The sequence below is a fragment of the Giraffa tippelskirchi genome, chromosome 4 (genome assembly GCF_054371585.1).
Source record: "Giraffa tippelskirchi isolate mGirTip1 chromosome 4, T2T-mGirTip1v1.2.pri, whole genome shotgun sequence".
NCBI lineage: Eukaryota > Metazoa > Chordata > Mammalia > Artiodactyla > Giraffidae > Giraffa > Giraffa tippelskirchi.
Window position 1 is genome coordinate 194698420 of NC_137278.1, and position 26925 is coordinate 194725344.

Genomic DNA, 26925 nt, shown 5'->3' on the forward strand with positions numbered 1-26925 from the left:
AGAAAGAAACCAAGGATGAATCCACATATTTTTGGCCCAAGCAATTTGGTTTAATGGAGACACCACTTACTGAGAGGAAAAGTCCCAGGAAGGGAAGAGGAATCAGATGCTTAATCCTGAATGTATTGAATTTGAAGTGCAGGTAAGACTTCAGTAGAGAGTCAGAGAAAGCAGTTATAAATACAATTCTCAATCAGAAGGGTGCAATCAGAGATAGATACTTTGCAATGAGAAATTGTTTGAGAATGAGAGTTTAGATACTCTCTAAATACAGCATTTAAAACCCTAGGACAAAATAAGATCCCTTTAGAGACAATATGACTTGAAAACAGATGAAGTTAGAAGACTGGACTTTGAGACACGGCAATGTTTAAGTGTCAGGAAAACAAATAGTAAAGGATTCTGAAAATGATTGACAGAATCAAAGTAGGGCAGGGTGTTGAAATTCAAGTGAAGAAATGGCTTCCGGAAGGATTTCAAGAACAGAGCGAGCAGCTAAGTCAGTTGCTTCTGAAAGACATAATAAAATGAGAACTGAGAACTGACCACTGAGACTGGCAACATGCAGATCGCTGGTGACTGGCAGATGGAGATAAAGCCTGTTAGGAGTGGGTTAATGAAATAACGGGAGAAGAAGAAGTGGAAGTAGTAAGTTTGGACAAATATTGATAGGAGATTTGAGGGAAAAGGAACCAAAAAATAGGGGGGAGGAGGATAGATAGAAGGATATGTATAGTCAAGAATTTTGTTTTTTTCACAAGTGAAATATATATTTATATGCTGATGAGAATAATGAGGTTGAGAGGAGAGATTTTATGGTGTAGTAGAGAGAGCTAAGGGCGTCCCTGGTAGCTCAGATGGTAAGAATCTGCCTGCAATGTGGGAGACCTGGGTTCAATCCCTGGGTTGGGAAGATCCCCTGGAGGAGGGCATGGCAACCCACTCCAGTATTCTTACCTGGAGAATCCCACAGACAGAAGAGCCTGGCAGGCTACAGTCCATGGGGTCGCAAAGAGTTGGACACGACTGAGTGGTTAAGCACAGAGAGAGGTAAATTAATTTAGTAAAAAAGTTTTTGAGTATGCGAAAAGAGTAAGTTACACTAAAAAAAATTTTTTTAATGGTGGTTTGCATTTAGATGCACACAAGTTTATCTGGTGCAACACAAGGAATACAGAGTCCATAGGTGCAGATGCAGATGAGCTGGCCATTTCAGAATTGGAGATAGATGATCAGAGTTTTACTTGTGATCATTTCTATTCTCTCAGTGAAATAAGATGCAATGTCATCAGCAGAGAGAAAAGAAAGGCATTGTTTACAGAAACGATGACCTGGGAGAGTGAGAAAATAAAATCACCTGAGCAATGCAGCAGCACTGCATGGAGGCTGTGTTTGCACCTAAGTGTGCAGTCGTGAATTTAAAGTGGATCTGTTGGCATGCTCACAGGTGTTTCACCAGTCACCTTCTTAATTTCGATGCAAAGGAATGTAAACTCTCCAATGGCAGAAACATATGGTTTCTGTTAACCACAGGACAGTGTCTGGTACAAAATATGCATTAGAATATATGTGGACTGACTAAATAATATCCATCTCCTCCACTTGACTGCTTTGCTCACAATATCCCCAGTACTTAATACAGAGCCTGGTTCATAGTAGGCTTAAATATTGACTGAACGGACAAAGGAGCCAATTAATAAATCTCTTTTTTTTCCCTTCATTTCTGAAATTTACCCCCAACTCCCTACTGAACAGCTTCCCTGAATTTCACAAGAAAGCCTCAAAGCCAACATAACTAAGATTCTGCCTGACAATTTCCTGTCTCTTATTAGCAAGATCACCCACAAGAACCCTAGTGAGAAACCTAGAGTCATTCTCTATTTATCATCTCCAAAATGGAAAAGTCCATAACTAGTTTATGCATTTTTGAGCAAAATAAATGAAATAAAGTGCTTAACACAATGCCTAACATATAGTACCTACAAATATTAGCTATTACTGGCATTCAGTGATTGCAACATACAATCTTTCCATATCATATTTTACATAATTTAATTGGAAGAGTTTTTTCTTTAAGTAATATATTAAATAATGGTGTCCTTTATATCAATAATGCATCAAACAAGGTAAAAGGGAATATTGTAACTTTTCTCTGTAGTACATTCATCAATATTAAACTAGTAATTGTCATGTCCAATACAATTAAAATCAACATTTTTCTCCCTCTCCCCACTGTTGCAATGTTATTTTAAGTTCTAATTTTCTCTATATATTTAAAATGCATTTTGCACCTGTCTGTGAATCAGCTAGGAATTCCTCTGGCAATAAATAACAGAAAAGCAACTAGCAATTGCTGAACAAATAGGGAAGAAGTCCATAGGTTGACATTCCAAGGTTGACACAATTACCCAATAATACTGGCAGAGACCAAGGCCCTTTCTATCGTTTGGACCTGCTTAGCATGCAGACCTTGAACATCCTGTTCGTTGCTTTGTCAACTCAAGATGGCCATTGAAACTTTAAGTGTTACATTCATTTTCAATGCAGAAAGAATAAATAAAAACGTTGTTGCTGTGTCTTCTGAAACTTTCTCTTTTTGTTAAGAAACCGAAAGTTTTTCACAAGCCCCACCCAGAAGTCTTCCATTTATATGTCACTGGACAGACTAGATCAAACAGCTACCCATAGTTTGAAGATGGTTAGGGAGACAGATGCTGTGTGAGTAGTTAAGCCAATGAGCACTATCTGCCATAGTTCGGCAAATGACTTCTCAATTTTTGACACATAGGTCAAGAGTTATCTATTTGTTTATTTATTTGTTTGTTTGTTGGGTTTACTGTTTATTTACTATTTATTTAGCACCTAGTACACACCAGACCTTGTTCTAAGCACTGGAGATACAACAATGGCAAAATCTTTCCCGTGTGAAACTTTCACCCAAGCCTGCCCTTTTGATCCAATATTTCTACTTTGAATAATTTGCCGTATGGACTACTCTGCCAAGACAAGCATGTTCATTGATGCAATATCTAGAAAACAAAAAACTGATTGGTTATCTATACGGTAATGATTAATCACAGCATGTGTATATAAGGTTATTATTCAATAGAATATATCTCTTTTAATATAGATCCTTATGCTGACATGAAAAGCATCTTCAATACAATGTATACTTTAAGGGGAATATGTATGGTATAGTAAAATCACACTTTTGAAAGAAAACCCACACTAAAATTCCTGTGGAACCTTGAGGGACCCTGAATGGCCAAACAATTCTGAAAAAGAATAAAGCTGGAGGGTTCTCACTTCTTATTTTCAAAACATTACAAAGTTGCAGTAATCAAAATATAGTGGTACTGGCATAAAGATGGACAAATAGATCAATGGAAGAGAACAGAGAGCCCAGAAAGAAACTCCTCATGTATATGATGAAATGATCTTCAACAGTGCCAAGACCACTCAACCTACTCTTAACAGTCAACTGTACATGCTTACTTTTTTGCTCATTTTTTAAAAACTCAGTTACTTGATTTTTTTTTTCAGTTACTTTGTTGTTTTGTATGATGAACTTGTACTGTAAATTTGCCATGGCAAAGAGTGTACACGTTTAAAGCTTTTATACATCCTGTCACAATACCTTTCTAAAATGACTCTGCCAATTATCTTCCACCAGCAATGCCTAAGACTGCATTTTTCCCACGCCTTTAAAAAATGTCCCAGTCTGATAGGGAGCGTTGCATGCCGTATCTTTTTTTCTTTTTCAAATGTATGATTACTAGTGATGTATTGTATCATTGTTACTTGTAGGAACTCTGCTGCGTACACTTTAACTTTGTCTTGGGGTTTTATTTTCTGATTAGGAAGTCTCTTTGTAGCCCCCAAATTGTAAAATTATTCTCCTACACGTTTTTCCTAATTTAAATATTTATGCTTTATATTTTTGTCTTTAGCTCTGTGTAGTTTATTTTTGGATATGAGACTCAGTAGGGAATATGTTGCAGGGTTAGTTTTCCTTTGGTGAATGAAGAATGTGTGTGTGTGTGTGCGCATATGTGTGTACAAGCACAGGGTCATTTCATGAGAGAAAGTGAAAGTGTTAGTCACTCAGTTGTGTTTGACTCTTTGAGACCCCATGGACACTAGCCCTCCAGGGTCCTCTGTCCATGGGATTCTCCAGGCAAGAATACTGGAGTGGGATGCCATTTCCTTCTCCAGGGGATCTTCCCGACCCAGGGATCGAACCCAGGTCTCCCACATTGCAGGCAGATTCTTTACCATCTGAGCCACCAGGGAAGCCCAATCACAAGACTTAATGTTTTGTTATAAAGCCCCAATCACTCTGACTAGTAAAAACCTTCTCTTGACTATTTTTTTAAGACGTCCCTTCTTTGGGGCTCAGAAAGCCCACTCTCTCCCATGTTTCTCTTTCTGTCTGGCCTTTCCAGTTCCACTTAGGTGTCCATCGCCTAGATACTAGTGTTTCCTGGAGCTCTGTTGTGGACTCTTTTCTATTTTCATCCCATATTATCTATTTCCATGGCATCAGCTCTCCCTATAAATTGATAAATCTCTAATCTGTAATAAATAGGTCAGATCTCTGTTAACTGGTGGTGTTTAGATTGCTTTAACTTTAACCTACAATAAGAAATTTTGTATATTTTCACTAGACAGTTTGCAAGATAACAATGAAATCATATTTCACAGTGTATCTTTTACACTGTGACTCAGGACACTTATAGTTAGAGATGATAGAGATTGTAATAAAGAAAGACAGATTATATGAGTTAAGATATAAGTTTTACAAACAACAACAACAACAAAAAAAAAAAAAGATTAGTTTGGCCGGTGGGGGGTGGGGGAGGGGGAAGAATGGCATAGCTGTCAATGAAAAAAAATCAAAAAAATTGAAAAAAATGTTGCTTATGATCCAAGGAAGAAAACCTGTCTAAAAACAGCACAGTTTAGACACATTTTCAAACAGAATGTATGTTTAATAAGTCAGGGAGTAGCCCTCTTCGGTTACTATATCCCCAAAAGTGTTTGGTATGAGGTAAGTGAGTGAAAGTCACTCAGTCGTGTCCAACTCTTTGAGACCCCATGGACTATACAGTCCATGGAATTCTCCAGAGCAGAATACTGGAGTGGGTAGCCTTTCTCTTCTCCAGGGAATCTTCCCAGCCCAGGGATCGAACCCACGTCTCCCACATTGCAGGCGGATTCTTTGCCAGCTGAGCCACAAGGGAAGCCCATGACATCAAAATGATTTTGTTAGAAATATACAATGTTATGCATAGAAAAACTCTAAGAATATTCATTAAAATGAAAACTGTTTAGTGGAAAAAAAAAAAAAAAAGATATAAGTTTTAGCTTGAACAAAGATATCTCAAAATGCAAAGGCCTTTAAATAAGAGAAAATGTGTTTCTCTTAGATAAAAGTGCCAGCTAAAATGGCCTTTGGATGACTCAGGGTCTCAGTCGATATCTTGTTTCTTGTTCTGCCTCCCTTGACACATGGCTTCCATCTTATTACTTACAATGAAAGATCTGACTATCATCATGTCCGTGTTCCAGACAGTAGTGAGGAAAAAAAGCAAAGGACAGAACCTAACCCTTCCAAGTCATGAACTGAACGTTGCACACCGCGCTTGCACTTACAATCCAGCTGCCAGAATTTAGCCACATACCCAACCCAGCCTCCAAGGAGAGTCTAGGAAATACAAGTTTTCAGTGAGGCAGTTTATGCCCAGCAAGAACTCAGGTGTTTGAGTAATAAAGGTACAGTCAGAGAAGGGGTAATAGGACATAACCAAAGTTGCTGCTGCACAACAGTGAAATAACTAGTTCCAAACTCAATAGTTTCACGTATTCTGTTTGGTACACTGTGCTTTCTATTTTATTGTATTCTATTACATTTTAAAAAATCTTGGTCATGACTCACTGATCATGACATTATAACTCACTTTAGATTGAGATCCACAATTTGAAAAACATTTCTTTAAGCCTGCTATGTCGAATATGGTAACCAGTAGCCTCATGGGCTGTTGAACATTTGAAATGTGGCTATTCTAAATTGATATTTCTATAAGTGTAGAATCCACACTAAATTTTAAAGACTTAGTATGAAGAACAAATTTAGAGTATCTCATTAACAATTTTTATAATGATCAAATGTTGAAATGATAATAATCGGGCAATACTGAGGTAAGCAAATGGTATTATTAAAATTAATTGAAAAATATATAACTAATGAGAACATACTGTACAGCCCAGGGAACTCTGCTTAATTCACTGTGGTGACCTAAATGGGAAGGAAGTCCCAAAGGAAGGGGATATTATGTATATATATATGGCTGATTCATTTTGCTCTACAGTAGAATATAACAAAACATTGTAAAGCAACTATACTCCAATAAAAATTCATTTAAGAATAAAAATGCCTGGAGAAGGAAATGGCAAACCACTCCAGTATTCTTGCCTGGAGAATCCCATGGACGGAGGAGCCTGGTAGGCTACAGTCCACGGGGTCGCAAAGAGTCAGACACGACTGAGCGACTTCCCTTACTTCCCTTCCCTGAAACAATGCAAGAGGAAGATATCAAGATCCTGTCACCTTTGTTCCTCATCACTGATCCTGAATGTGAGCCCTTGCCTTATATAAGCCCCTAGACTCCTCGTGGAGGGGCAGCACAGTTCTTGAGGCATGAGTCTACTGCGTTCCCTTCTCTGCAAGCTGAGAATAAAAGCCATCTTTCAAAAAAAAAAAAAGAATAAAAATGATAAAAATCAATATAAAAAATAAAATTAATTTAATCTGTTGCTTTTTGTTTTTCAATGTGGAAAATGTAAAATTACTTAGGAAGCTCACCTTACATTTCTTCTAGACAACAATGCTCTAAGTTCTGGATGCTAATGTTAGTTCAGTTCAGTTCAGTCGCTCAATCGTGTCCAACTCTGCAACCCCATGAACTGCAGCAAGCCAGGCCTCCCTGTCCATCACCAACTCCCAGAGTTTACTGAAACTCAGGTCCATTGAGTCACTGACGCCATTCAACCATCTCATCCTCCATCATCCCCTTCTCCCACCTTTAATCTTTCCCAGCATCAGGGTCTTTTCAAATGAGTCAGTTCTTCACATCAGGTGGCCGAAGTATTGGAGCTTCAGCTTCAGCATCAGTCCTTCCAATGAATATTCAGGACTGATTTCCTTTAGGATGGATTGGTTGGATCTTCTTGCAGTCCAAGGGACTCTCAAGAGTCTTCTCCAACACCACAGTTCAAAAGCTAATGTTAAACTCCCTCAAACGTTATTACTTAAAGCACAAGCACTTTCTAAAATGAGACTCTTTATCTTCCCAACTCTCAGCCCTTTGTTCTCACCCTGTGTTCTGTGTTTCACTCAATCACTTAAAAGCAACACAAGTCATTCAGTGAATAGCCAGGAAAATTGCAAGGCACATTTTCCTTTATCCATCACATTCATCTGTTCACTGTGTACTATAATTTTACCTCTTAAGTATGGTATAAATCTGTCAACCTCTATCCAACATCATTATAAATGCATGCATGCATGCATGCATAAGTCACTTCAGTTGTGTCCAACTCTTTGTGACTCCATGGACTGTAGCCCACCAGGCTCCTCTGTACATGGGGATTCTCCAGGCAAGAATACTAGAGTGGGTTGTCACGCTTTCCTCCAGGGATCTTTCCAATCCAGGGATTGCATCCACATCTCTTATGTCTTCTGCCTTGGCAGGTGGTTCTTTACCACTAGTGCCATTTGGGAAGCCCCAACCTTAGCCAAATACCACCATTTCTCATCCATATAATTGTGCCAACTCCCACCCTGCTTCCTGGATTGCCTCCTTCCCATCACTCTCCTAAATTTCAGTGAATGTGATCTTTCCAAGAAACAAATCTGGGGAAATCATTTCACTGATTACTTCCCAAGTACCCTAGTAGTGCCAGCAAGTTTCTTTTTTATTTGAAGCAAGCTTACTTCACCCTTTTTCTAAGTGGACAAGCATTTTCTCCATTCCAAACATTTTTCATTTTACTGTCATGATGTTTATCATTAATGTGTCATGATGGTTATCGCCTCCTGTGTCTTTGTTTATGTCATTCCTTATGAGCTTCGAATGCACTTTGCATCTCCTCTTTTCCCTGGCTAGCCACCACCCATACTCCAGAGTTTAATTTGCTTTTTTCTTTCCCTTACATTTCCTTTCCAAAACCCAAGTTTAAATTGTGTTCCCCTGTCCTGTGCTCCCATAGCACCTGAACTCCTCCAATAAAAATATCTGGCTACTGTGTTTTTATTGCTTGTTTATTTGTCTGCTTTCATGCCCTCAAGAATGTGCAATCTGTTTCTACATATTTGACCATTCCATCTCCCTGATTTTATATGATACCTAGACCAATTGGGCTCAATAAAACTTACAAAACAATCAATCAGTTGGATGAATGAATGGATGGGTGGATGGGTGGATAAAATAGTTAATATGATTAAAGACTGGAGGGGAGTTGCATATTTAGAAGGCAGTAACAAAATGTGTTCATGTTCACATAAGTAGATGATAAAGACAATTAAGATCTTTCTTGGGCAGAGTAAGTCAAAGCTTGTTTTTGAGGTCCTGCTACTTCTGCTTTCATCTTTTCACTTCCTTAATACAGGGAAATATATCTATTCCCATTCTTCCAGAACCTAGCTCTTTATCTGCAATCCAGCAATACCCTCCAAGACAAAAAGCTGTTCTTTTAACCCATTGTCATTTCCATAGAGGACAACTAAATTCTGAAACTGCTTCAGTATTTGAGGTAGACATATCTGATGGAGGACTTGCAGAAGACTGACTTGTAGTGAAATATCTATTTTGAGCCTTCCAGTGTTGCTTAAATTATAGCTTCCCCTGCCAGCTATTCGTGCAAGAGATGAGAGGAAAGCCATAAAAGGCACGATGGGGAAGCAGCAGGAGGGAGCAAGAGAGAGAAGGGATTGAAAAGCCGATTAGCCGCTTTACGGGAAAACCCAGGGAAAATGAGCACTAATGGGAATGTGGATTTTATCCCTCCAGGAATCCTATTTAGCTTGCCAGGAATTAACCTTGACTGTAATTAAGTCCCTTAGAGCAATGACCTTTCCAGAGAATGTTCAGAGACCTCTACTTTGTTTAGACACCTTGTGTGGGTGGAACTTCCTGTTTACACAGAGAGCAGCATAAAGCCTAGCTGCTCACAGGAAAGTCTGGGACCAGACCAACTACAGGGAGAAAGGTGCAACACAGTCTGGTCTCCCCCGGTCCCTTCTCCCTGCAGCATGGGGAAGAACAAACTCCTTCATCCAAGTCTTATTCTCCTTCTTCTGCTTTTACTGCCGACAGATGCTTCAGTCTCTGGAAAACCGTGAGTTTCACATAAAACATAAACTCGAAGAGTCCTTTCCTTTATTTTAAATGCTTACCATTCATTTGTCTTCCCTATGGAACTGTCACCTTCTTTAAGATCTCTTTCAATAATGAGATTTTACAAATTTTCACTTATTCTTAAATATTTCTCTCCAACTTTCTGGATCTCTGAATCTCTAAATTCTCTGGGGATATACAAAGAATTTCTAAAGGGCACTGGAAATTGATACTTTTAAAAGAGTCAACTTTTAGATCCTCACACTCATACTGATCAGCTTGAGACCATGCTATCTGTCCTTTCTTACCTCCCCTTTTTTAATTTCCCATCTTCCACTTTAAAAGAGACAAACCTCCCTCAATCAGTTGTTACTGTGGAACATTGTTAAGGAATATAAAAATCTCTAGAGTTCCAAATAAAGGAGCAATTTGAAAAACTGATGTTGATGTTGAGAAAATAAAAGACTCAAATGACAGACGAGAAGATCATTTTGCAGATCGTGTGGTGATGAATTCTTTGTTTCAACAGAATTGAAGGAGGATCTAAAGGAAATACCAGTTGATAGGTGATAAGAAGCAACTCTTGATAATGGGGCACTGTGATTTTTGGCACGTAATGCAGAAGTTACAAGAGTTGATAAAAAATCTTATAATTTATTTACTTTTATGTGAACAATTTTTCACAACACTGCATCTACACAAACCAAAACTAGCAACAGAGTTCAGGGTAGACCTTTGTTTAATTCTTGCAGTAAGAAATATCCATCTATGAATATATAAGGACAGTTCATCATTTTCATCAAAGATGTGCTTCAAAAGTATTTTGATTTTATATTAATATATATGAATCATAGCTTGTAATATATTTATTTTGTTTTGATCTGTTGTATACTACTAAGACTTTTGAAAACAATTCAGAAGAAAATGTTTAACATTTACAACTTTATGATCACATTAAATTTAAGAGTTAAAATTCAATTTATGTACCCACACATAATAGTACAGGCATACATGTACATGTGTAAACAGTACATATGCATACACATACATACGCATACATGCATATGTATATACATACAAAATAAAGACACTAGAGTGACCCATAAAATATTTTGAAGCATAGAAATGTTAGGACAGACTTCTGTATGGTAAATGGCATGAAAATTCAAGCTCAAGAGGGAAAAGGAGAAAGCTGCTAAATTTCTGATCATTACAAAAAGAACATTTTGGTGTATTTTTTAAATAGATCATATTGGATATCTTATCTGCCTGAATTGCAGGCAGATTCTCTACCAACTGAGCTATATCCAGGTAGCAAAAAAAAAAAAAAGTAATGTAAGTTTTATTTTAAAGTATCATCAAAAATAATATATTTTGCTATTACTTAAACTTGTGAAAAAACAGATGTTTACCTGAGCATATGTAAGGAGTGCATAGTGTCTAAGAATTTTGTTAAGGATTTTGTGAGCAAAAATGTTTAAAATTTGAGAGTCAATGCAATTATATACGAGGGTATTGGGAAAGTTTCTGTTCTGCTCATGAGTTACCAGGACTCCAAATTCAATCTTTAGAAGACCATTCTTGAGTAGACCATTTTTGTCCAGCCATGAATTGAAAGACAAATATTTAATGTACAAACATTCAGGGTTAGGTAACACACCAAGATTTCATTAGTTGCTTAACACACTGAGACTTTAAACTAATGACTTTCTTTAAGCCTCAGGCTCCATATCCATAAAGTGGAAAGCAAGAACATGCAATTTCATTTTTACAGGATTGCTATGTATTCAATGAAAAGTTCTATAAGTGGATTGGCTTTTGTAATGTCTCACATGAGAATTGCTTGCTTTCCTCAGCAATCCTAATGTAAAATAGATTGACAGCTTGACTAAGTATAATTATCATGTCTTTATTTGAATTCAGATTTGAGTTCCTCAGAGTGAGATATGCCTGCAAATGTTCACCTTATTAAGGCTCACTTCAAGTAAAATGTTCACTGACATGGCACTGACTATGGAAAGGGGAGTAATTCTCTTGCATGCCTTTCAGTGGCAGGGATCAATTTCCTGTTATCAATATGTCTTCTCTTGGCATAGAACTACGGATGGTAACAAAAATTACAGCAGAAAATAATGCTGCTGATAACAATGCCTCACCTCCTACACTCTCCTTTAACTGGACTCCCCCAACCCCAGGCAATACATGGTGCTGGTCCCCTCCCTGCTCCAGACTGAGACCCCTGAGAAGGGCTGCCTCCTTCTGAGCCACCTGAATGAGACAGTGACCGTCAGCGCCTCCTTGGAGTCCATCAGAGAGAACAGGAGCCTCTTCACTGACGTGGTGGCAGAGAAGGACTTATTCCACTGTGTCTCCTTCACTGTGAGTATGACTGCTTGACTTAATACACTTGTTTCTATGCATCAGGAACACAAGGATCTAGAATTCAGTCAAGATAAGACTTTGAGAGGCTGGCATGGACTTCTCAAAGGAATCTAAATGTAGTCACTAAGTGTAGAAATTAAGAAGCAATGTGTGAATTTCCAACAACGGTAGACAAATATTTATAGAGATATTAAAATGAGCTTAATGATTGGAGAAAATTCCTCTTAGCAAAAAAAAAAAAAAAAAACAGTAAGAACTAGACAAAGGGAAAGTGTGACTTCTCCTTAAAATGAAAATGGAAAAAAGACTAATAAAGCATACTAGACCAATGTTCAACATAAGCCCCAGTGGTGGGCTGACTGGAACACAGAACACATCACCCCATACTCTTTCTAAGCATGAAATTGTGGAAATCACCATGAATGTACAGCCAATATCTCTTCAGAGTTGTATAGAATCCTTACAGCATCCAGCCACTAAAATATTGCAGTTTCTTTTTTCATAGCATTAAGAGATGCTTATTTATCACATAACAGCAGTTTTGTAAAGTTCAGTGTATAAATGAATCAAAGCTGTATTAGCTGATCTGCAGCAACATGGATGGATGGACCTGGAGATTATCATACTAAGTGAAGAAAGTCAGACAGAGAAAGACAAATATCATATGATATTGCTTACATGTGGAATCTTAAAAAAAAAAAAAATCATACAAATAAACTTATTTACAAAACAGAAACAGACTCACAGACTTACTGGCAGAGGGATAGATTTTGGGAGTTTGAGATTGACATGTACACACTGCTATATTTAAAATAGATGACCAATAAGGATCTACTATATAGCACAGGGAAGTCTGCTCAATATCCTGTAATAACGTAAATGGAAAAAGAATTTGAAAAAGAATAGATACATGTATATGAATAATTGAATCACTTTGCTGTACACCCAAAACTAACACAAAATTGTTGATCAACTATACTCCAATGTAAATAAAAATTAAAAACAATAAATCGAGCAAAAATATTTTTTAAAAAACTGTTCTGGTTGACCTATAAGGAGATGTGAATCTCATTTATGATCTCACTCACTGTTATGTTTTCCTCCATCTTTTGTTCTGTCTTCTCATTCACAAATGACAGAGGTCATTCTGTCCATGCCAACTTTCTCCGATGAGAATGGGCCAGTGAAATTAAAAGGAGCAAGACCCCTAGGGAGAAGTGGGAGAGGGACTTGAAGAGGAACCTTGGGAATTGAGTGGGTTTTCAGGGTCTCTCCTCTATTTCAGCTCCCCAAATCTCCAACCAGTCAAGAGGTTATGTTCCTCACCATCCAAGTGAAAGGACCAACCCAAGAATTCAAGAAGCGGACCACAGTGTTGGTTAAAAATGAAGACAGCCTGGTCTTTGTCCAGACAGACAAACCCATCTATAAACCAGAGCAGACAGGTACAGAGGCCTATAGTCAAGACAACTTCCCAAAAGAAATATCTCCCTCTCTTGCATGTTTCCCAGTCAAAGGAATCCTGGTTCCTTAATGGCTTGTCTTACTAACCTGCAGACCTGGCCTAAGGTTTCTGGGACTCACGGAAAATATTTCTGTTTCAGTGAAATTTCGTATTGTCTTGTTGGATGAAAGCTTTCACCCCCTGAATGAGTTGGTAAGTCTCCTAATATCTATCTAGAATTATTATTATCTGTATAAACAGGCTGGGAGTCTGGTTTTGGTGTTGGAGAAGGGCCAGATAAAGGAAGAATCTACTGCTGATAACAATATTTTCTGGCATAGCCATAGTGCAAAATCTTCATTTAAAACAGTACCCTGGGTCAAGAGAGTTGCTGATTCTTTCTTGTTACTGGTACTTGATTGTCACACAATTAAACTTACTCTTTGAAAAATTCTCAGTTAGGCAAACTAGAAAGATACACTAAATAAGAAATAAACTGTCAAAAAACTTAGGTTTAAATAACTTTTCAAAGATTCAAAATTTTTCTTAACACACCTACCAAAATCTCTCCTATAAAGGAAGGAGAGTATAATCAATGTTTGTTCCTCAAGACTAACACTCAATTTTAATGTAGGCAAGAAACCAAAGTCTTAATTTTTCTCTCCCAAATCTAGTGCTCAACCACATTTTTTTTTATTTTGGAAAGAGACACTTTTCAATTAAAAGCCACAGACTCTGTTTACTATAGTCCCTCCCCCTCCCAACTTCCTTTTCCCCTCTTAAAAACACTCTCTTTCCCAGGCCGTGGGGGATTGCAAGTCCCTGCTGATTCTGATTAAATCCATCTCTGTTGGGGAATGGGGCGGGGGCGGGGGTGGGGGGTTGTCAGAAGGAGCAGGGAGGACTGGCGAGGAGGGAGCAATTTTTTCCTTCTAGCTCCTAAAGCAAAAGATTAAGGCGTAATCCTTCATCTCTTTCTCCTACAGCCACATCCTATTTTATCAGAAAATCATGTTACCCTAAAACAGATCCAGACTGCTTTACCACCTGAATTGCTACAACTTTGTTCTGATCGATATCACCTCTAAATAACGCTATTGCAGTAACCTTGAAATGGGTCTCCTGGTTTCTACTTACACTTTTCTATCTAAAATAACACTTCATCTATCACTCTGTCAGCTGAACTCTGCTTTATTTTCATTTATTGACACTACTTCAAACATATATATATATATATATATATACCTTAAATATATATATACCTTAAATATAAATGTCAAATATGTGTATCTCATACACCAAACATATATATCAAATGTGTATCTATACATATCAAAAATATATATTGCATATATGTCTATGTTTCTCATATATCCATCCCTATTAGAATGCAAGCTCCACGAGAAACAGGTCTATTGTTCTTTTGTGGATTGCTGTATTTATAGCACCTAGGATGATACACAGCACTTGGTAGGCAATTAATGTACTCGCTAAGTCGCTTCAGTCGTGTCCGACTCTGAGACCCCATGAACTGTAGCCCTCCAGGCTCCTCTATCCATGGGATTCTCCAGGCAAGAATACTGGAGTGGGTTGCCATGCCCTCCTCCAGGGGATATTCCTGATCCAGGGCTCCAACCCACGTCTCTTACATCTCCTGCATTGGTAGGTGGGTTCTTTACACTAGGATTATACACAGCACCTGGTAGGCACTTAATGAATGTCAGTTTTTAAAATGAATATGCATTGATAGTAGAGGATTTATTCCCACTCCTTCTTATTCTTAGAACTACTTAAGAATTCTTTGGTCCACCTTAATATTTGGATCTGAACATGGTTACTTATTGTTCCATTGATGTTTATTTCTCAATCTGTAAAATAGCATAGCAAAGGAATGTTCTTCACTGGGATGCTATAAGCATTTAAGTAATATTAGTAAATACCACTCCTAGTGAATAGCACACATGCATTTGTTGCTGACAGCCCAATAAGTACTTAACATTACTCATTAATTGCTTGTAATGGAGTAAAGTTCTATGAAACTTAATCTAGAATTTTTCTGTGTTTTACTACAATAAAACTATTCTGTGTAAAACTATTTTGCTTATAAATCAGAATTGAGGCTATGTGAGAACAGTTCTAAACTGCTTACTATTCTTTTCTTTCAGGTTCCACTAGTATATATTGAGGTAAGCAATGTGAAACATTCCATAATTATAATAAACTTAGGGGAAATGTTCTTATTTGAGGGATTCTTACAATATTTCAGAAATTCATCATTAAGGGAGAAGCCTTCAAACCCATGTAACACTAGTTTGTTCTAAGTCATCTCCTCCCACCCCTCTTTGTGCATAACATCAGAGTCCCCATAGATTTCCTGTACTGTAGCTAATGCTCTAGGCTCTTTTGTAAATTACGATTATTGTGTCTATAGGACCCCAAAGGAAATCGCATTGCACAGTGGCAGAACCTCGAGGTAGAGAATGGCCTCCAGCAGTTGACCTTTCCCCTCTCGTCAGAGCCCTTTCATGGCTCCTATAAGGTGGTGGTACAGAAGGGATCAGGTGGAACTACAGAGCATTCCTTCACCGTGGAAGAATTCGGTATGCCATTAAGAAAAATCACCAAACAGTTCTTTTTTCATATGAACTTCTAGGGCCTAGAATTCAAGTTTCTCTGGAATCCTACTGTTTGCCATGGGTGAGATTAGACTTGGAGTGGAGCAAATTATATCGAAATCCAATGAGGACCATCAGTGATTTGTGAATAGGATATAGCCTTTTTTGTAACAGTTTTAACCTTAAAAAATGTAAAACATTCATAGTCTAGTGGGGTCTCCCATAATTCACCAGGATTTCATTGATCCATCATAGTCCTTCAACCAAGATCTCCATTTGAGAGGAAGGCGGATATACTGGAGAAGAGGGCTACCTTTTCAGAGCCCTAAAATATTATTAGGAAATTGTTATTGAGAATCTGGAAATGCCAACACCCCAAAAGTTGAAAACCAATCATCAACTTCCTTTTCTCCAATCAACAGTGCTTCCTAAGTTTGAAGTGCAAGTAAGAATGCCAAAGATAATCACCATTTTGGAAGAAGAGGTGAAAGTGTCAGTGTGCGGCCTGTGAGTTTATACTTTCCAAAAATCTTCTTTTGGGGGTGGGTGTGTTATTTAAAAGAGACTCACCCTTTGGGATATCTTGCTAGCTTGTCTATGAGGAGTGCTGCAAAAACATCTTGAATACATGGGAACATTCCCATCTCTAGAGCTTTCCTGATGCTTTTCTATTTTCCTTCTTAATTTCTTTCCTGTCCTTACCAGAATTATTGTAACTATCACGGGATAGGGAACTGTTTCTAGGGAAGCTATGCTAGTAGGGTTGATTCTGAAAGTAATAAAGCTACTTGCGCACACATAGGCACACAAATAAGAGAGTGTTGAAGGGTAGTGACTTTCCCTCTACCAGGCTGTTAAAGAAATTCAATCATCAACAGATCATTTACCTGACCTTGCAGACGTAGTGGAAAAATAACTTAGATTTGGAATTTGTAGAGATAGGCATGTTACAGAAATCTCATCTAACTCATCCATCTACCTAAGGCAGGTCACATACTTCTTGGCACTGCCATTGTCACTGATGAGACTGGACATAATCTCTCAGTCAGACTTTTCCAACCTTGAGAACTAACGTTACTAGGATCTTATGCTCCCATCTCAAATAGCCCAGCAAGAGCAGTAACAGAAAGAACAGGCAGAGTGAAGAAACAAATCCTGCCCAAAGACCACACTTGTAATATACTAGCTCTTCAGCTGGGTCCCTGCCCAGCACTGTCTCAGAGGAAGGCCACCAAGCTCCTGATCCACAGAGCTAATGAACCAATACTCTGACAAATACAGAGATAGAGGATTTTTTTTTTTTGGCTGCACTGGGCCTTCGTTGCAGGTTTCTGTAGTTGTGGCATACGGGTTTAGCTACCCTGAGGCATGTGGTATTTTAGTTCCCTGACCAGGGATCAAACCGATGTCCCCTGCATTCGAAGGCAGATTCTATTTTTTTAATTTACTTATTTTTAACTGGAGGGTAATTACTATACAATATTACATTGGTTTTTGCCATACCTTAGCATGAATCAGTCATCAGTATACATGTGTCTCCTCCCTCTTGAATCTCCCTTCCACCTCCCACCCCATCCCTCCCCTCTAGGTTGTCAGAGTACTGGTTTGAGCTCTCTAAGTCATACAGCAAATTCCTACTGGCTATCTATTTTATATAATAAAATTGTTTCCATGCTACTCACTCAATTTGTCCCACACTCTCCTTCCCCCACTAGGTCCACAAATCTGTTCTCTATGCCTGCATCTCCTTTGTTGCCCTGCAAATAGGTTCATCAGTACCACCTTTCTAGATTTCATATATACACATTAATATGTGATATTTATTTTTCTCTTTCTGACTTACTTCACTCTGTATAATAGGAAAAGGATATATATAAAACTCAAATGTGTTCCTTTTTATGGCTGAGTAATATTCAATTGTATATATGCACCACAAATTTTTTACCCATTCATCTGTCGATGGACATCTAGGTTGCTTCTGTGTCCTGGCTATTGTAAATAGTGCTGCAGTGAACACTGGGTATATGTGTCTTGTTCAATTATGGTTTCCTCAGGTTATATGCCCTGTAGTGGGATTGTTGGGTCATATGATAGTTTTATTCCTAGTTTTTTGAGAAATCTCCATAATGTTCTCCATAGTGGCTGTATCAATTTGCATTTCCACCAACAGTGGAAGAGGGTTCCCTTTCCCCACATCCTCTCCAGCTTTCATTGCTTGTAGATTTTTTGATGATGGCCATTCTGACCAAAGTGAGGTGATACGTCACTGTAGTTCTGATTTGCATTTCTCTAATAAAGAGCAATGTTGAGCATATTTTCATGCATTTGTTAGCTGTCTGTATGTCTAGAAGGTGGATTCTTAACCACTATACCATCTGGGAAGTCCTGAGGATATTTAAATTGAGAAGAAAACACTCTCAAAACCACAGCAATTACCAATGACATATTTATGGCACAATCCCATTTTTGTAAAAAGCTTAGTTCAGTTCAGTTCAGTTCAGTCACTCAGCCATGTTCAACTTTTTGTGACCCCATGGACTGCAGCACGCCAGGCCTCCTTGTCCATCACCAACACCCAGAGTTTACTCAAACTCATGTCCATTGAGTCGGTGATGCCATCCAACCATCTCATCCTCTGTTGTTCCCTTCTCCTCCTGCCTTCAATCTTTCCCAACATCAGGGTCTTTTCAAATGAGTCAACTCTTCGCATCAGGTGGCCAAAGTATTGGAGTTTCAGCTTCAACATCAGTCCTTCCAATGAATATTCAGGACTGATTTCCTTTAGGATGGACTGGTTGGATCTCCTTGCAGTCCAAGGGACTCTCAAGAGTCTTCTCCAATCCCACAGTTTAAACACCACAGTTTTTGTAAAAAGTAAACAAGTAAAATTCGACATAAACAGAGATAGCTGCCCATAGGACAAGGATGGTGGAAGGAAAGACACCATCATATTAATAGTTTATATTCCTATGTAGAATTGAAAGCACTCATTTCTTGTCTTTATTTTGTTGGTATAGTCGTTTCTCTTAAGATCTGGTGTAGCTTCGACAATAAGAAAAATATTTTTAAAAAGATGAAACTGAAAATTAGATATCAGGGGGGAAAAAAGACATGGTAAAAGAAGACGGTAGTAAATTTCAGCATGCTGCACTGTAAATTTCTAAAAGAGAAGTTAACAGACTTGTGGACCCTGTAGGGGAAGGAGAGGGTGGGACAAATTGAAAGAGTAGCATGGAAACAATTACATTACCATATATAGAATAGATAGCCAGTTGGAATTTGCTGTATGTATGTTAGGGGGCTCAAACCAGTTAGTTTATTTGCCCTCAACACTGCATGAGCCCTGCAGAAGTGAGAAGGAAACACAGAGAGTTAAACATACGCTGTAGCTAAAGGGGAAATATGGTCGAAAATGAGGGTGTTCAGTGTCTGATTTGCTCCCTGTGGCGATGCTCTTACAACAGATACACTTATGGGAAGCCTGTCCCAGGACGTGTGACTATGAATATGTGCAGAAAGTACAGGAGCCCTTCTAACTGTTACGGTGAAGAATCCAATGCTGTCTGTGAGACGTTCATTGGGCAGGTACGTGGGAAGCCACTGCTAGGGACTAACAGCCTAGGCACCGTTGACAAGCAGTGAGTTATAACATGGTGATAATTCAAGCAAGAACAGACCAATCTATAAACAAATTCTATGCTAGCTATAGTAGTTTTTATTGATAAAAATCAGTGACTTAGCCTAATAGGAATTATGTCTTGTCAATTGTAGGTATTCTGTGTGCACCAAGGACCCAGAACCTGGTATCTAAAGCCCCTTTGAGTATCTACAGGAAGGAAGGAGACAAAATATACCCATCTTAACCATCTTGGCTAGGAAGGGCTTCAGTTCTTCCCTCTTTCTATGAGGAAGAGCTTGTCACATGGCCCCAGCTAGATGTCAGGGAGGGAGGAAACACAGTCCCCACATGGGCAGCTACCTCCCAGCCACAGCTGTAAACTAAGGGAAGCCAGATTTCCATGAAGAGTTAGCTGCCTCCTACAGTAAGATTGTTGTTATTGTTTAGTTTATAAGTCAAGTCGGACTCTCGCAACCCCATGGACTGTAGCCCACCAGGCTCCTCTGTCCATGGGATTTTCCTGGCAAGAATCCTGAACTGAGTTGCCATTTCCTTCTCCAGGGGATCTTCCAGACCCAGGGATCAAACTTCAATTTTAACAGTTTAAATTTCTATACCTCATTCACTCTAGGGATTATCAGATACTAAGGAATACACCTGTCAGTTATAAGCCAGAGACTGTTGTGAGATGTAATAATAATTAATTCCTAGAGAATATTTATTGTGTTCTTATCATGCAAAGTTCCTAAGTCTTGTTGCCTCAAAAAAAAAAAAAAAAAATACCCCACTAGACTGCCTGACCACTCCTTTGTCCAGTCTTATGTTTGTGTGTTTTATTTCATCCCCTCCTAGCTGAACAGTGAGGGCTGCTTCTCTCAGCAAGTAAACACCAAGATCTTCCAGATGAAAAGACAAGAGTTTGAAATGAAAATCGAAGTGGAAGCCAAGATCCAAGAAGAAGGAACAGGTGTGAATACCTCCTGGGTATGGGAAAAGAACAACGGACACTGATTTAGTTCCTTTGCCAAATTATGAAAGGGAGGTGGTGGTGTAAGTTCAGGGAGAGAATCCTTCCAAGTGAGAACCTATGTTTTCCTTCTTTTTCAGAGGTGGAATTAACTGGAAAGGGGACCACTGAAATAACAACAACCATCACCAAACTCTCATTTGTCACAGTGGACTCAAACCTTAGACGAGGGATTCCTTTCACTGGGCAGGTGAAGTGTTTTTCAATTCACATGTCAAACCAAACACACAACATATTCTGCTAAAACCGCATTTGGCTGGCATTATCCGTTGATTAATATAATCAAAAACATGCGTGCGTGTGTGCTCAGTCACTTCAGTTGTGTCCAACTCTTTGCGACCCTGTGGACTGTAGCCCGCCAGGCTCCTCTGTCCATGGGGATTCTCCAGGTAAGAATACTGGAGTGGGTTGCCATGCCCTCCTCCATGGGATCTTCCCAACCCAGGGACTGAACCTGCATCTTTTATGTCTCCTGCGTTGGAAGGCGGGTTCTTTACCACTAGCACCACCTGGGAAGCCCCCAGTCAAAGGTATAAAACTGCATAAAATAGATTTGTTCCTCGGTAAATTTATATATCAAATCTATAAAAACCAGACTAAAATTAGAAGGTTCTTAAAACAGCCCTCTATGTTATCATTCAAATTCTTTCCCATGGCTTACCATGCAGTCTCAGATTTTTATATTTTTTCCATAAGCATCTCAAAATTCATGCTGGCCAATTACATTATCTTTCCTACATTAATTTTGTATTGAAATGATGGGTAGGTGGCTTTTATTTTTATTTTGAAATATAAGAGGTTCTACTGTTTTCTGATGGCTCAGCAGGTAAAGAATCCACCTGCAATGCAGGAGGAGATTGGGGTTAGATTTCTGAGTCAGGAAGATTCCCTGGAGGAGGAAATGACAACCCACTCCAGTATTCTTGCCTAGAGAATCCCATGGACAGAGGAGCCTGCCAGGCTACAGCCCATGGAGTTGCAAAGACTTGGACATGACTGAGCACATGGCAAACACTGTACCTGTTGTTTCTTTCATGGATTTTGTATTTATGTTACTTTTTATTTAATAGCAAGTATATTTTAAAAACAGTACATAGAGGGGTAAAATACTGCTATTTAAGGTTTACCCTTGCCAGGTGGTGCCAGTGGTAAAGAATCTGCCTGCCAATGGAGGAGATGCAAGAGACCCAGTTTCAATCCCTGGGTTGGGAAGATCCCTTGGAATTACGAAATATTATAAAATATTTGCTTAGGTGGCTTCGAAGATAAAGCATCTGCCTTGAATGCCGGAGAACCAGGTTCGATCTCTGGATCGGGAATATACCCTGGAGAAGAGAATGGCAACCCACTCCAGTATTCTTACCGGGAGAATTCCATGGACAGAGGAGCCTGGCGGGCTACAATCCATGGGGTTGCAAAGAGTCAGACATGACTAAGTGACTAATATTTTCACTTTCACCAGATTTTAAAGATACAAATTTTTTCTCTCAAATCTACAAAAAAGAAATCTTCTCCTGTTATTTTTCTATTAGATGCAAAAGTGCTAATGGAGTTTTCAGATTCCGGAAGTCTAAGATGACAGTCCTATGGACCTCCAAGTATAATCACCATGCATCTCATCGTCAATAGAAACGTTCTGTCAGCTGTGGAGAGTATAAAAGACAGAAGGATCAGGCTATAGAGGAGTGGTAGATGTTTTGATTGTTTAGATAGTGGATATTTAGAATGTTTTGATTATGTTATGACAGCACACATGTTCAGAAACTTTGGTCACTTCCTAAAATGAAAGTTCACTTTTTCAGATTTCTCAGAGATATATTGTACTTTTTGAGATTTTATTCCTGCTAAGTAACTATCCCATTAGTCCCATTTCTAATCAAAAGAGAAAGAATTTTGGTGTTCTGGTCTTCATACATGCAACTGACATTTCATTGGCAAATTCAGATTTTGTTGAAATTGAAAGTGTTAGTTTCTCAGTCGTGTATGACTCTTTGTGACCCCATGGACTATAGCGCACTAGGCTCCTTTGTCCATGGAATTCTCCAAGCAAGAATACTGGAGTGGGTTGCCATTTCCTTTTCCAGGGGATCTTCCTGACCCAGGAATCGAACCCACGTCTTCTTCATTAGCAGGTGGGCTGTTTACCACTGAACCACCAGGGAAACCTAGCTACCAGGGAAACCCATTACTTATGCATTTATTTAGCAGCTATCTCTTTTCCTGGACTGGGTGCTCGAAGACAGAAGGAACTTTGTTTTGTTCACTGCTGTAGCCTCAATGCCTGGAACCACGTTCAACATATTGGACACAATAAATATCTGTGCTAAAATGAATGTTTGCTGCCTATTGGATATTAGCCACATAACTGATCTGCAGCTTTTTATCTTCAGGTGCGCCTAGTGGACGGGAAAGGCGTCCCCATGCCAAATAAAGTCATCTTCATCACAGCAAATGAAGCCAACCACAACTCTAACACCACCACTGATGAGCACGGCCTGGCACAATTCTCAATCACCACCACCAACATCAAGGGCACCTCCCTCAGTATCAGGGTAAGTTTGTGAGGAGTTACCAATGACATGAAGCAGTCTTAGAAAAAAAGGTTGCAACCGAAAAGTGATGGCACTTCCAAGCTGTGTTTAGTCTTAAAGAAGACAGGGAAAAAATGAAAAATTAGAAATTAATTTAAGGCCAATTTTGAAACAGTTTATTAAAAAGGAGGCAGCACAGAGTTGTGGTTAAAGTGGGGGGTTCTACACATGCAGCCTAAGACAGCCTGGGAGAGGCGGGCATCAATTACTTCACTCAAAGAATTGATGCTTTCAAATCGCGGTGCTGTAGAAGACTCTTGAGAGTCCCTTGGACAGCAAAGAAATCAAACCTGTCAATCCTAAAGGAAATCAACCCTGAATATTCATTGGAAGGACTGATGCTGAAGCTGAAGCTCCAATACTTTGGCCACCTGATACAAAGAGCCGACTCATTGGAAAAGACCCTGATGCTGGGAAGGATTGAAGGCGGGAGGAGAAGGGGACGACAGAGGATGAGATGGTTGGATGGCATCACTGACTCAATAGACATGAGTTTGAGCAAGCTCTGGGAGATGGTGAAGGGCAGGGAGGCTTGGCGTGCTGCAGTCCATGGGGTTGCAAAGGGTCGGACATGACTGAGTGACTGAACATAAACATAAACTCAACTCTTGAACGAATGCTAGTTACAGAAAGTGTCCTCAGACCTCTAAGTTTGCAATATTACATTTATTCATAATACCCATTTGAAACCCATCCTAAATGAGGCATCTCCTCTCCAAAATGCAATTCTACAGTTTCTGAGAATCAGTTAGTCTCCCCAGTGAGGTTTCATAGCTCCAGTGTCTCTGTCTGAATACATAAAGTGGCTACAGAAATGCAAGGGAGCTAATCAGAGTCAAAGATGCCTCCTCACATGCTCTTCAGAAGTATAAATACCAACCCAGGGAGCCTCTGCCGTGTAAATGGTCTGCAATACAGATAAACAAAATAAGGGACACTTGTCTCTCACTTTTTAGTATGGAACAAAAGATTTCTAGGTACAGTAGTTAAGGTAGGATACTAAACTAAACCATCTCTGTGAGCACACTGCCATTCTCTCTGATATATAATCTATAAGCTAATACTGGTTTTCTAATTCATCAGGTCAAATACAAGGATCACAGCCCCTGTTACGGCTACCAGTGGCTGTCAGAAGAACATGAAGACGCTTATCACAATGCTAATCTTGTGTTCTCCCGAAGCAACAGTTCTGTCTACCTTGAGCCCTTGCCTGGTGAACTGCCCTGTGGCCAAACTCAGACAGTCCAGGCACATTATGTGCTGAAGGGACAGGTCCTAAAGGAGCTAAAGGAGCTCGTGTTCTATTACCTGGTGAGAAGGAGGGCCACCTTCACTGTCTGTAGATAAAAGTGCTGTGTGGGCAAGCATTTATGAAGCTCTTTACATTCCTTCCTTGAAGGCTCAGACAGTAAAGAATCTGTCTGCAATGCAGGAGACCCAGGTTTGATCCCTAGGTCAGGAAGATCCCCTGGAGGAGGGCATGGCAACCCACTCCAGTATTCTTGCCTGGAGAATTCCACGGACAGAGGAGCCTGGCAGGCTACAGTCCATGGGGTCGCATAGAATCAGACACAACTGAGCAGCTTCCACTTTTACACATCATTTCTTTGACCTCTTACCCATGTTCCTTTTGAAAGTTTGACTTCTCTCTGGGCTCATTATTGCCAGTAGGGGCTTAATGAAACAGGCATATTACATGGAGGGCAAGAACTTGGGCTAAGATATCTTTCAGGCAAATTAAACCCCTTTTCATTTCCTCGTTTGCAGATAATGGCAAAAGGAGGCATTGTCCGATCTGGGACCCACACACTGCCCGTGGAGCAGGGAGACAGTGAGTATCTCTATAATTTCTCATGCTTGCCCTCCTCTGTCACATGCAGCCTTATGCTGCAAAAATACCAGGAATAGTCTCAAATAGAGAGAGACTGTTCATCCCACCCTCAAAAAAAAGTTGAAAAGAGAGACTTATCTGGCAGTCCAGTGGTTAAGACTCCATGCTTCCAATGTGGAGGGTTTAGGTTCGATCCCTGATCAGGGAGCAAAGATCCCACATGCCTCGTGGCCAAAAAACCAAAGCATAAAACAGAAGCAATATTGCAACAAGCTCTATAAAGACATTAAAAATGGTAAGCATCAAAAAAAAAAAATCTTTAAAAGAAAAAAAGAGAAGTTGAAAGGGGAAAGCAATGTTTGTTTTTTAAAAAACCCTTTATCAAATATTTATTTTCTTTTCCTTCAGGTTAATCTGTTCAGACTTAAAATGTTGAGTTGGTTCATAATCTATGCTTACTCCAAATTTTCCAAAATAAATACTCATGAACCTTCTTCTCAAAATGACATTTCAAAATTGTTTTAGACAATGGAAAGAAGCTAAAACTTTGTAGTGTCTTTTATATATTGGGTCCTGTGCTGAGTCATTTACATTTTCACGTTATATTTCCCTTTTGAAGATATTTATGACTTATGAAGAGAGAAATTGAGTTTTTCCAACACTGAATGGGAATTTCCACAGAAACAAAAGTGAAATAATATAATCTCTGAACTTTTCGCTTATCCTAAGGGAATCTAAAAGATCCCTCACTAGAAAATTATAGGTGAACTACTCTTTGGTTGCTTCTTTGTAGCAACGCAGAAGTGCTACAGTAGACTTAGAGAAGCTTGATGTAATTCTAACAAATCTACGTACGTGTCAAAAAACAGCTTTCAAAGGAGCTCAGTACTCCTCTTAAGAATAAAAAATAGAATATTTGGTTCATAGAAAGTTACAGAGGATATAAGCGTAAATACAATGCATTAAACTCTTACTATTATATCTCACAACTTAAAGTTCTATTTCCTTTCTCCACTGTGAAGTCTAGATCAAATGGAAGCCAAGCAGATGTCTCCACATCTTTAGATAACATCAGAATTTTATACAGACGAACTCAAGCTTAAAACTGGGGAGAATCATTTTCAGAGACGAGAAGACTTTGATAAAGTCCTTTTTAAGCCAGGGTTCTTAGAGGTAGTCATTCATTTATTGCTTCTGTTTCTTATATCTGCTACATCTACTGGGCTTCCCTGGTGGCTCTGCGGTCAAGAATCCACCTGCCAAACAGGACACTTGGGTTCGATCCCAGGGTCAGGAAGATCTCCTGGAAAAGGAAATGGCAACCCACTCCAGTATTCTTGCCTGGGAAATCCCATGGACAGAGAACCCTGGTGGGCTACAGTCTATGCGGTCACAGTGAGCCGGACACGACTTAGCGACTAAACAATATTACATTACTAATAGAGTCATTAGCCAAATCAGGCTCCTGAAATGACTTTGCACTGATACAACAGAAAAGCATTATTTTAGCCTTGAACTCTAACCCATGATCACTTCCTTATTGTCTCTGTGCTCCAGTGCAAGGCCATTTTTCCTTGTCAGTCCCCGTGGAGTCAGACATCGCTCCTGTCGCTAGGCTGCTCATCTATGCCATTTTACCTGATGGAGAAGTGGTAGGGGATTCTGCAAGATATGAGGTTGAACACTGTCTGACCAACAAGGTGAGTGTTTTATATGGTAAAATCTTCAACATTTAAAACTAGAAGTTACTGTCACTATCAATTCTTTTCTACACTCGAGCATTGGGGTCAAAGGGGTTAAATGAATTCTCCAGAAATTTTCAGCTAGGTAACGGCAGATCACACTAAGAAGCCACGTCAAGAGAAAAATATCATATATTAACACATATTTTTGAAATCTAGGAAAATGGTACAGATGAACTATTTGCAGGGCAGGAATAGAGACGCAGATGTAGAGGACAGATGTGTGAACAAGGAGGGGGTAAGGAGGGTGAGATGAATTGGGAGGTTAGGATTGAT

General features: G+C 39.2%; 1 protein-coding gene across 2 annotated transcripts in view; it reads left to right on the forward strand.

The window, feature by feature from the left end:
• The first annotated feature begins 9243 nt into the window (after positions 1 to 9243).
• A2M (alpha-2-macroglobulin) overlaps positions 9244 to 26925 on the forward strand; it is a 42273-nt gene continuing 24591 nt past the window's right edge. The window contains exons 1-14 of one of the 2 annotated variants that reach the window (XM_081587889.1): positions 9244 to 9399; positions 11594 to 11777; positions 13066 to 13225; positions 13385 to 13437; positions 15390 to 15410; positions 15656 to 15824; positions 16262 to 16346; positions 19304 to 19424; positions 20311 to 20425; positions 20566 to 20675; positions 22876 to 23037; positions 24160 to 24387; positions 24844 to 24907; positions 26465 to 26607. In XM_081587889.1, the coding sequence (XP_081444015.1) occupies positions 9314 to 9399; positions 11594 to 11777; positions 13066 to 13225; positions 13385 to 13437; positions 15390 to 15410; positions 15656 to 15824; positions 16262 to 16346; positions 19304 to 19424; positions 20311 to 20425; positions 20566 to 20675; positions 22876 to 23037; positions 24160 to 24387; positions 24844 to 24907; positions 26465 to 26607 (1701 nt within the window). In that variant the 5' untranslated portion in view covers positions 9244 to 9313. Of the gene's footprint in view, positions 9400 to 11593; positions 11778 to 13065; positions 13226 to 13384; positions 13476 to 15389; positions 15411 to 15655; positions 15825 to 16261; positions 16347 to 19303; positions 19425 to 20310; positions 20426 to 20565; positions 20676 to 22875; positions 23038 to 24159; positions 24388 to 24843; positions 24908 to 26464; positions 26608 to 26925 lie in introns of both variants that reach the window. The other variant, XM_081587890.1, reaches the window with a different exon arrangement.